This window comes from Nycticebus coucang, chromosome 7 (genome assembly GCF_027406575.1).
Source record: "Nycticebus coucang isolate mNycCou1 chromosome 7, mNycCou1.pri, whole genome shotgun sequence".
In the NCBI taxonomy this organism is placed as follows: domain Eukaryota; kingdom Metazoa; phylum Chordata; class Mammalia; order Primates; family Lorisidae; genus Nycticebus; species Nycticebus coucang.
The window spans coordinates 92723007-92735349 of record NC_069786.1 but is presented as its reverse complement, the minus strand read 5'-3'; the positions used below and the strand labels follow the sequence as shown (position 1 = coordinate 92735349).

At 37.6% G+C, this 12343-nt stretch overlaps 1 protein-coding gene across 4 annotated transcripts in view; it reads right to left on the bottom strand.

Annotated features, from left to right (window-relative positions):
• The window catches only part of SLC39A10 (solute carrier family 39 member 10), a 167596-nt gene that overhangs the window by 17654 nt on the left and 137599 nt on the right, over positions 1–12343 (bottom strand). For all 4 annotated transcript variants that reach the window (XM_053597474.1, XM_053597475.1, XM_053597473.1 and 1 more), the window contains one exon: positions 11964–12044. In XM_053597474.1, the coding sequence (XP_053453449.1) occupies positions 11964–12044 (81 nt within the window). The remainder of the gene's footprint in view (positions 1–11963; positions 12045–12343) is intronic.

Below are 12343 nucleotides of genomic sequence, written 5' to 3'. Positions count from 1 at the left end.
TATAGCAGAGCTTAAGGAATTGAAGCAGTCAATTAGAGAACGTAAAGATGTAGTAGCAGTATCACTAACAGATTAGATCATGCAGAAGAAAGAACCTCAGAGGTAGAAGATAAAGCTCTTGAGCTAACACAGGCAGTTAAAGAGACAGAAAAAAAGAAAGAAAAACAGAATGTTCACTGAGAGAATTGTGGGATTGCAAGAAGTGTTCAAAAATATAAGTTATAGTTATCCCAGAAAGGGAAGAAGAATGCCCCAGAGGAATGGAAGCCCTCTCGATGGATATCATAAATGAAAATTTCCCAAGTATCGCCAAAGATTTTGACACACACCTTTCAGAGGGATATCAAAACCCAGGTTGTCTCAACTCAAACAGAGCTTCTCCAAGACGTATTGTCATGAACCTGTCCAAAGGTAAGACAAATGAGAATGTTCTGCAAGCAGCAAGGAGTAAGCACCAATTGCCCTACAGGGGCAAATCCATTAGAATGATGGACTTCATTTGAGAAGTCTGCTGTCATTTCAGCCCAGAAGACAATCATCTATCTTTAACCTACTTAAAACAATTTTCAGCCCAGAATTCTATATCCTACTAAGCTAAGTTTTAAAATTGATGGAGAAATCAAATCATTTACTGATACACAAATACTGAGGAAGTTTGCCAGAAGACCAGCTCTATAGGAAATACTCAGACCTACTCTACACGCTGACCAACACAATGGACCACCAGCAAGCTAAACATCCAGAAGCTGAAGAAGACAATACCTAGCTTCCATAATGATATAAAACATACAACTAAGCAATGAACTTTCACAAAATAAGATGAATACAACTCCACCACACTTATCAATTATCTCAATAAATGTTAATGGCTTGAATTACCCACTGAAGAGGCATAGACTGTCTGACTGAATAAAAAAGCACTGCCTGTAGGAAATATACCTAGCCTTGAAGGACAAATTAAAGCTCAGGGTTAAGGTATGGAAAACAATTTTTCAGGCAAATGAAAATCAGAAGAAAGGAGGGATTGCAATCTTATTTTCACAGACAAGTGGATTTAAAGCAACTAAAGTCAAAAAAGACAAAGATGGACACTTCATATTGGTCAAGGGAACAAACAACAAGAAGACATTTTAGGGAGGCGCCTGTGGCTCAGTGAGTAGGGCGCTGGCCCCATATGCCGAGGGTGGCGGGTTCAAACACAGCCCTGGCCAAACTGCAACAAAAAAAAAAATAGCCGGGCGTTGTGGCAGGTGCCTGTAGTCCCAGCTGCTGGGGAGGCTGAGGCAAAAGAATCGCGTAAGCCCAAGAGTTAGAGGTTGCTGTGAGCCGTGTGACGCCACGGCACTCTACCCGAGGGTGATACAGTGAGACTCTGTCTCTACAAAAAGAAAAAAAAAAAAAAGAAGACATTTTAATTCTAAATTTTTATGGACCCAACTTAAATGCTCCCAGATTCTTGAAACAGACCTTAATTAGTCTGAGCATTATGGTATCTTATACTACCATAATAGCAAGGGACTTCAACACTCCACTTACAGAGCTGGACAGATCCTCTAAACAGAAACTAAACAGGACTTAAACGTGACCCTAGAACTACTGTGCTTAATAGATGTATATAGAATGCTCCATCCCAAAGCTAAAGAATATATGTTTTTCTCATCGGCCCATGGAACATTCTCTAAAATAGATCATACCCTAGGACACAAATCAAACCTCAATAAAACCAAAAGAATTGAAATTATACCTTATATCTTCTCAGACCACAAGGAAATAAAGGTGGAACTCAACTCCAATAAAAATTTTCATCCCCTCTCAAAGGCATGGATAGTAAGTAACCTTATGCTGAATAACAGTCGGGTCAAGGAAGAGAGAAAAAAGGAAATCATCACCTTCCTTGAGCATAACAACAATGAAGACACAACTGCCAAAGCCTATGGGACCCTGCAAAAGCAGTCCTAAGAGGGAAATTGATCGCATTAGCTGCCTACATTTGAAAAACAGAAAGAGGGAACAATAATCTAATGAATCATCCTAAAGAAATGGAATAGGAAGAGCTATCCAATTCTAAACCTAGAAGAAAAGAAATAACCAAAATTAAATCAGAAATAAATGAAATTTAAAATAAAAGAATCATTCAGAATATTAATGAAACAAGAAGTTGGTTCTTTGAAAAGATAAATAAAATTGATAAACCACTGGCTAACCAGAAATAGAAAAGTAAAATCTTTAATAACCTTAATCAGAAAACAAAAGGGGGAAATAACAAGTGATACCATAGAGATACAAGAGATTATTTCTGACAGAAATTAGACAATGTGGAGGAAATGGATCAATATATCAAATCACATCCTCTCCCTAGACTTAAACAGGAAGAAACAGATCTTTGAATAGACCCGAATATCAAGTACTAAGATTGAAGAAACAATAAAAAAGCAACAACAGCAACAAAAAAAAGCCCAGGACCAGATGGCTTCACATCATAATTCTATCACACCTTCAAAGATGAGCTTGTACCGGCTCGGCACTCATAGCACAGTGGTTACAGTACTAGCCACATACATCGAGGCTGGTGGGTTCGAACCCTGCCTGGGCCAGCTAAACAACAATGACAACTGCAACAAAAAATAGCCAGGCATTGTGGAGGGTGCCTGTAGTCCCAGCAACTTGGGATGTTGGGTTACTTGAGGCAAGTAATGGCTTAAGCCCAAGAGTTTGAGGTTGCTGTTATCTGTGATGCCGCAGCACTCTACCGAGGGCCACATGGTGGGACTCTGTCTCAAAAAAAAAAAAAAGATGAGCTTGTACCTATACCGCAGAACCTATTCCAAAACACTGAAAAGGAAGGAATCTTCCTCAACATTTTCTATGAAGCAAATATTACCTTGATTCCAAAACCAGGAAAGGATCCAACTCAAAAGGAAAACTACAGACCAATTTCATTAATGAATATTGATTCAAAAAATACTCAACAAAATCTTAGCTAACAGATTGCAGCTACACATTAAAAAAAATTATACAGGTTTGGCGCCTGTGGCTCAAGTGGCTAAGGCACCAGCCACATACACCTGAGCTGGCGGGTTCGAATCCAGCCAGGGCCTGCCAAACAACAATGACGGCTGCAACCAAAAAATAGCCGGGCGTTGTGGTGGGCGCCCAAAGTCCCAGCTACTTGGGAGGTGGAGGCAGAAGAATCACTTGAGCCCAAGAGTTGGAGGTTGCTGTGAGCTGTGATGCCACAGCACTCTACCCAGGGCAACAGCTCGAGGCTCTGTCTCAAAAAAACAAACAAAAAACAATTATACAAGTAGGCTTTATTCAAGGGATGGAAGGCTCTTTTAACATATGCAAATCCATAAATGTAATACACCATACCAACAGAAGCAAAAACAAAGACCATATGATCATCCTCCTCCCAAAAGATGGAGAAAAAGCATTTGACAAAATTGAACATCCTTTTCTAACAAAAACACTTAAGAAAATAGGGATAGGTGGCATATTTCTTAAGCTAATTGAAGCCATCTATGACAAACTCACAGTTAACATCATACTGAACGCTGTAAACCTGAAAGCTTTTTGACTTATACCTGGAACCAGACAAGTTCTGGAAGTTCTAGCTAATGCAATCAGGCAAGAGAAGGATAAAAAGGGCATCCAAATGGGGACAGAGGAGGTCAAACTCTCCTTCCTTGCTGATGATATGATCTTATACTTAGTCTCTCCCCAGAGACTCAACCACAAAACTTCTGGAAGTCATCAGGAAATACAGTAATGTCTCAGGGTATAAAATCAATGTCCACAAATCACCAGCATTTGTTTATGTCAATAACAGTCAAGTTGAGAAACAAATCAAGGACACAATTCCCTTCACAGTAACTTCAAAGAAAATGAAATACTTAGAAATATACCTTACAAAAGAGGTGAAAGATATTTTCAAAGAGAATTATGAAACCCTAAGAAAATAAACTGTAGAAGAAACTAACAAATAGAAGAACATACTATGCTCACAGCTGGGAATAATCAACATTGGCAAAATGTCTATCCCACTCAAAGCAATCTACAGATTCAATGCAATCCCCATTAAAATACCAACATCATATTTTGAAGAACTGGAAAAAATAGTGTTTAGTTTTATAACCAGAAACAAAACAAAACATATAGCTAAGGCTATCTTTAGTAATAAAAACAAATTTGGAGGCATAAATGTACCAGACTTCAGGCTATATTACAAGTTCACAGTAATCAAAAAAGCATGGTACTGGCACAAAAATAGAGACATAGACATATGGAACAGAACAGAAAACCAAGAGATGAAATCAGTCTCTACTTGCCATATGATCTTTGATAAACCAAACAAAAGCAAACAGTGGGGAAAAGAATCCCTATACAACAAATGATGCTGGAAGAAGTACATAACCATATTCAAAAGACTGAAGTTCGACTCATACCTTTTACCACTTAAAAAATTGACTCAAGATGTTTTAAATCTAAGACACAAAACAATAAAAATCTTAGAAGTATGGGAAAAACTCTTGATGATGTTGGACGAGGGAAAGATTTTATGACAAAGACTTCAGCAGCCATCACAACGACAAAAATTAACAAATGGGACTTAATTAAGCTGAAAAGCTTCTGCACAGCTAAGGATACAACAAGTAAAGCAAAAAGACAACCTTCAGAATGGGAAAAGATATTTTCAGGGTATGAATCTGACAAAGGGTTGATAACAGGAATATACAAAGAACTCAAATTAATCAACAACAACAACAAAAAAAAAAATCAAACAATCCCGTCTACCACTGGGCAAGAGATATAAACAGGACCTTCTCTGATGAAGACAGATGAATGGCCAACAAACATTTGAAAAAATGCTCATAGTCCCTGATCATCAGAGAAATGCAAATCAAAAGCACCCTGAGATATCGCCTGTTGCCAATGAGAAGGGCCCACATCACCAAGTCTCAAAGCTGCAGGTGCTGGCGTGGATGTGGAGAGAGGGGAACACTTTTACAATGCTGGAGGGACTAATACAAACTAATACAACCTTTATAAGGAAGTATAGAGAAGCCTCAAAGAACTCAAATTAGACCTCCCATTTAATCCTGCAATACCGTTACTAGGCATCTATCCAGAAGGAAAAAAAACCCTTTTATCATAAGGACATTTACACTAGACTGTTTATCACAGATTAATTTACAATCACCAAAATGTGGAAACAACCTAAATGCCCACCAACCCAGGAATGTATTAACAAACTGTGTATGCCAGGGAATATTATTCAGCCATTAAAAAGATGGAGACTGTACATCTTTTGTGTTAACCTGGATGGAAGTGGAACACATTCTTCTTAGTAAAGCAGCACAAGAATGGAGAAGAATCCAATGTACTCAATTCTCATATGAAGGCAGTAGAGCATCTAATACAAGATGGGGGACGGGGGAGGTAGGGGAATGAAGGTATGGGGAGAGGGGAAAGGGGAGGGGGCTGGGGGCCCCTGGTGTATGTCACACCTCTTGGGGGTGGGACACAATTATAAGAGGGACTTTACCTAACAAAATACTATCAGTGTAACCTAATTCTTTGTATCCTCAATGAATACCAAACAATAAAAATAAAATTAAAATTCTTTATTTAATTTAAATATGTAATGTAATTCAATCTTACTTTAATCAAAATAACTGAAAGTTGAACTTAAAGACTGAATTTCACATTTTTTTGTTTTTTTAATTTAATTTAAAAAATAAATACAATGTATCTTTATCTTAGTCTTATTTTGGGTTATAAATTCTCAAGGGTGTCTGCATATTTTCTCTCTTTTTCTGTATCTCCCCTTATCAGTAAGAATCTGTAAATATTTTAAAAATAAGTCACAGGAGTCTTCACAGTCGGGATTTTTATACTGAACATGCAGATCTATTCATCTTTTATAAATCAATATTCTTTCCTTCCCACTAACAAAGGATATCATTACTGCAACAAATGAGGTAGGCCTGCCAAAGCTATTAATTAACATGAGCCAATGCTATAGTTATGTTAACATCTGGTAACACCAACTATTAAGTTCTTTCTAAAACAAAAAATGTTTATGGACCCAACTTAAATGTTCCCATATTTTTGAAATAGAACTTAATCGGTCTGAGCAATATATTTTAAGGTTCTTTACTCTTGTCTTAATGCTCACATACACATTAAAATTCTGTGTAAATCTATATAATGAATAGTCAATCTTCGACAATTTACCACATTACAGAAATCTTACTTTGGATTTCTATGCAATCCTGAATTCACTGAAAAGAAAAGAGAATTATACAACATAATTTCTTTGAGCTGAATGTTAATAATATTTATCAAAATGTTTTATCTTTAAAGCTAAAAAATACGACTCAGCATCAAGAAGAGAGTTTGGCAAAGGGTGGTAGACCAAGATGGTGAACTATTATAGAAAAGAACCTGCTCACATCCCCCCAAATAAGAACTCTGTACACACCCACAGGCAAAAGTCTCTGTAGGAGTCACAGACAGAGAAGTCTGTGAATGCTGGTGGAATCCAAGACCTTGTAGGGTTGTTTTGAAAGAACAGACTGACACCCAGGTGGCTGATCCACTCCTGGGTTCATGCCCAGAGACAGTCCAGTCCTCCATCTGCCCTTCTGGATTATCCCCAACCTTATTTCCTCTTTATGTCCTTCTACTGGTTTTCTTTTTCTTTTTGCGACAAAGTCTTACTATGTCACCCTAGAGTGCCGTAGTGTCACAACTCACAGCAACCTCAAACTCTTGAGGTTAAGTGATTCGCTTGCCTCAGCCTCTCAAGTAGTCTACATGTAGTCCCTCTCAAGTAGCTGGGACTACAGGCACCTGCCACAACACCCGGCTATTTTTTTTGTTGTAGTTGTCATTGTTGTTTGGTAGGCATGGCCGGGTTTGAACCCACCAGCCCCGGTGTATATGGCCGGCACCCTAGCCACTGAGTTACAGGCACCAAGACCTTCCACTGGTTTTCTTATAAATTATTTTTCAAATGTTTGCACAGTTTTTTATTGAGAAAAAAGTAGAGAGAACACAACCAAATAATACTGTAACTTAAGTTCAGCAAAAAACAGAAAAGGGGTTGGGGTGGCGCCTGTGGCTCAGTCGGTAAGGCGCCGGCCCCATATGCCGAGGGTGGCGGGTTCAAACCCGCCCCGGCCAGACTGCAACCAAAAAATAGCCGGGCGTTGTGGCGGGCGCCTGTGGTCCCAGCTGCTCGGGAGGCTGAGGCAGGAGAATCGCTTAAGCCCAGGAGTTGGAGGTTGCTGTGAGCTGCGTGAGGCCACGGCACTCTGCTGAGGGCCATAAAGTGAGACTCTGTCTCTACAAAAAAAAAAAAAAAAAAAAAAAAAACAGAAAAGGGAGAGTAGTGACTTAATAATTTAGGCAATTTTATCCATTACCACATCCCAGAGCAAATAAGAAATTAGAGATGTAGGTTTGCTATTTTCTTGAATGGTTTCCATTTCTTTGTGCCTCTTGGAAAGAAACTCCCTAAGCTGCGTATCATTCTAATTTTTCACATCACATGCGTAACTCAAATGAAAACGCACCTGTTATACCATCAAAGAAACAGCAATCTGTTCATTAAAGGAACATGAAAAGTTGGAATTAATGATCACATTGGTCTCCAAAGTACTGCATGTAATTTAAAAACAAGTTTTTCTCCTGGGTGGTGCCAGTGGCTCAAACAAGTAGAGCACTGGCCCCATATACCAGAGGTGGTGGGTTCAGACCCAGACCAGGCCAAAAAAAAAAAAGCATGTTTTTCTCCTTAAGGTTTGGTATCGGTATGGAAATCCCAGAATCTGAGTTTCAATATACATAATAAAAATATGTAAGTAGAACAAAAATGTTTTAGAGCAAATAAACCATACTTAAATGTCATGTACTATGCTGCTCTACCAACATATTAAGCTGTTGAGTTGGGGGAGGACTTCTCCTTTATCCATCTACCATATTTTTTCCTATCTCAGCCTACAGAGCAATGACTTTCCCTGTGCATAGGAGTCCTGACCTCTACATCCTGCTCCTCTCCAAATTGAGTAAGAGTATGGACAGTCACTTGGGCTTTTTTACCAAAGTGCCCACTACTGTGCATTAAGGCAAAATAGTACAATGATATTTTTACCTCCTTTATTTTGGTCTGTAGACTACTTCCAATCTTGATGATTGACACAAGGGCCAAAACCTTTTGTACCATCTCCAGGAAAGGAAGCTGGGTCATTTATGTTCTTTCCTAGTATCTTATCCAGCTAGAGTATGGGACAGTTTAAGTTAATTTAGCACTAGACATTGGGGGAAAATGCAGTCAAACTCCTTTCACTATGACAAAGTTCAGTATACTTTCAATGAATGTTTCCTCTCACAGCAAAAGTAATATTCCAACCTTTTATTTGGGGGATAAAATAGACATTTGAGGTCAGAATGACTCATTGAGGGCTGCTAATTCAAGCAGAGTTCTTCCATCCAGCTTTTTATATGAGCTCGAGATTGGGTATCAAGGGCTTACAGTTATTAATATATGCAATGCATTTATTCTACATGTTTATAAGTCCCTGTGTATCACTCTTTCAGTGAGAAACTACAGAGAGAAAAAGGAGTAAGTCGTAAGAAGGCAACTCTGCCTAATCTCCAGAATCCTTTTCAATTCTGTGAATCATCCAAGGTCAGGGCAATTCAACAAAATCACAAATAATACAGGTGCCTGATATTACATTTAAGGGGTACTGGGTAGATTAGTAGCAGGGAAATTGGAGGTTTTTCTCGTATATTAAGGATGTGTGCGTGAGTGAGAGAGAGATAATGTAACTCTATTAATAAGAAATTTTTTTTTAACCCCTTCACTGCGAAGCATGCAGAAACTAAATGTGCCAATTGAGGTGGGGAGCAACTGCAACAACCATTATAATACACAGTGTGCTACTGGACAGTCTTTGCTTTCTTAGTAATCAAATACTTCTCCCAAGTTGGTCTCAGTTTCTACTATTTGTACAAATTATTTCAGGCACAACTCTGAAAAATGTTGGGACGGAAGCAAAGCATATGATACTTACAGACTCAAGTCAGGCAACATAATCGTAACATGTGTCACCAAGTTTTTGTTTGTAAAATGAACAACACCTACAGGCATCATTTGCACCAAACCAACATCTTGTTTGTACGCCTACAGGTATTGTTTGCAGGCAAAAGGTAAAACAGTGAAAGATTACAATATAAGGCAGGGGCCGGGTGCTGTGGCTCGAGCTTGTAATGTTAGTATCCTGGGTGGCCAAGGTGGGAGGATCACCTAAGGACAGGAGTTTGAGACCAGGCTGAGCAAGACTGAGTCCCCAGCTCTACTAAAAATAGAAAACTTAAGCTAGGTGTGGTGGTGCACACTCATATAGTCCTGGCTACTTGGGGGGCTGAGGCAGGAGGATCACTGGAGCCCAGGAGTTTGAGGCTGCAATGAGCTAGGCTGATGCCACCCTACTGCACACACTCTATAGCTGGGGTAACAGAGTGAGACTCCTTAACAAAAAAAAAAAAGGCAGTACGTTACTCGTTACTCAGACTTGTGCATACAAACCGATAGAATGCGTGATTTGTATTGCTACAGAACTGGGCTAAAGGCAATATCCGGTAGTTAGAGAAGAATATATGTGTATGGTGTCTGCATATAAGTAAACTACAGTTCAAGAAATAAGACATCTAAAAAGAAAATGTACCAAGTACCAAAAGAAGGACCCAGCGAAAGTTAAGTGGTAAAATTTAGAGAAAAGGGTAAGCCAAGCAAGCGAGTAGTGGAGGACCGTAACAAACCTGATAAAGATTCTTCACAGGATAAAGTAGGGACAGAGGTATTCCAACAAGCTCAGTAGGAGAATGGTATAAACAAAGCAACAGGTTCAGGTACCAACACTGTGTGTTTGGTGAATTGTTTTAAGTGAAGTGGAAAACATGTAATAGGGTGTGCTGTAAGGTAAGACTGAAAAGGTAGGTAGAGGAAAAAAATAGGGTCACTGAATGTAGGACTAATCTAGTTTTTTTTTAACACATTAAAAAAAAGGTACTGGAAGATTGATTATGTAAACATACCACTTTTAAGAGGACATATCTGGGAGGGTGATTGGTGGGATTACACCTGTGGTGCATCTTACAAGGGTATATGTGAAACTTAGTAAATGTAGAATGTAAATGTCTTAACACAATAACTAAGAAAATGCCAGGAAGGCCATGTTAACCAGGGTGATGAAAATGTGTCAAACGGTCTATAAAACCAGTGTATGGTACCCCATGGTCGCATTAATGTACACAGCTATGATTTAATAAAAAAATTAAAATTAAAAAAAAAAAAAGAAGAAGACATATCTGGCAAGAAGGTATATGAGATGAACTGGAACATGAGAGATATAAAGACTATGGGAATGGTCCAAGTAAAACGTGACAAAACAATGAAGACTTGGTCAGGGTAAAAGATTGTGGAGCATGAACAAGATATAAGATTATATGTCCAGGCCAGGCACAGTGGCCCATGTCTATAATCCAGCAATCTGGGAGGCTGAGGCAGGTAGACTACTCAAGCTCAGGAATTCAAGACCATCCTGAGCAAGAGCAAGACCCTCACCTCTACTAAAAATAGAAAAACTTTCCAGTGTTGTAATGCACACCTGTGGTCCCAGCTACTTGGGAGGCTGTGGCAAGAAGTATTGCCATATGAAAATTACAATAGCTTAGCCATTGTGGATAGTGATATGGTATTTTTAGGCACATATATTCAAGACCTGTTAATTCTGTTCCTGGGTATACACCTAAAAGATGTTCTCACAGGGGTTGGTAACTGCTAAGTCTATAGATGTTTAATACACCATTATTTGTGGAGGCAGAAAATTAAAAGCTACATAGCATGTCCAATACTAGGTACAGTTGCTAAATACGTAAAATGTGGTGAATGCATACCTCTGAGAACTGGGTAAAAGCAACAGATAATAAATCATGGTAACCTGTACAGATTTTAAAACATAGTGGCTAGTAACATTAAGGTAAGAAACAACTATAAAATAAATATAAGACAATTGTTGTCTGTATCAGGGAGAGAAATAGATGTAAGCAGAAAGATTAAAGAAAAGAAGAAAGTCCAATCTAAAAAGAAATGTTTTACATATTATTATTACAGTGGAAAATCTATCAATAAGAACACAAAACCTCTAAAACAGTTTAAATTATTTGGAGCACTTAGCTCCACTCTATTAAAATCACATTAGAAGCTAACACAAGACCTTTAGATGTTAAGATTATAAACTATTAAAATAAATATTTATATTAAAATATATATATAACTATATAATAGTAAAAGAAATACATCCAACCCTCTTACTCTAATAGATGAAATAAAAGCTTTTAGAAATGAATGACTATTCCAAAACCTTAGTGCTGGTGAGTGACAGAAACAAGAATGCATTGCAATTTCTTTAATAACTGCCCAATTCATTTTTTTGAACATCAATATTATCTTTCCATTATGAAGTATTATGAAGAAAGACTATCTTAGGTACATGTAGGACAACCTTCAATTATGTGCAAACTTTACCCTTATTCATTAAAAAATATAAATAGTTTACATGCTATATGAAATACAATTAAAATAGGTTAATAGCAAAATATGACATTTAAGAAATAATATTTCTTTTTCAAAGTTATACTTAGAGAATTAGTCATAACCCATAATGCTTCATCATGATAGCATAATTGTATTAATGAATTCAAAGAAAAGCATATAAAAAATAACATTTCATCAATCTTAAGAAGCACATATTTTCTCTATGTTTTAAGATATCTTAAAATTAATGAACTTTATACTTGCCATTACCCGTTTTTTGTTTTAACATCTCTGAAATTTGGATGTATTTATGATTGAGGAAGTCTCAGACAAAATTATTTTAAGGTTATATTACCTAATTCATGTGGCAGTTCATGACAGAAGACAGCTATAGAGGTACTGAGTCCTCCTGTCATCCCAGCACTGAAAGCTGCTCCTGAAGAGGGTAAGAAAAAATAAGTCATGTTTACTGATGTTCTGTTTTTACATTTTCATTAATAATGACAGATAAAGCCTCTTTTGTCAATCTAAATTTTTTATAATATATGATTAATGCATCTATCTTATACACTATAGTTTTTGAACATACAGTAGAGTACAACAGGTGTGTGACAATATAGAAAAGGCTATTCAATGAAAGCAACAGTGCATATTTAATTGAGTTCTCTCTCCTGTAGAGACTTCTAATTCACTAATAGCTTGGGAATAAGAGCAATTTTCATTTTTTCAATCTCT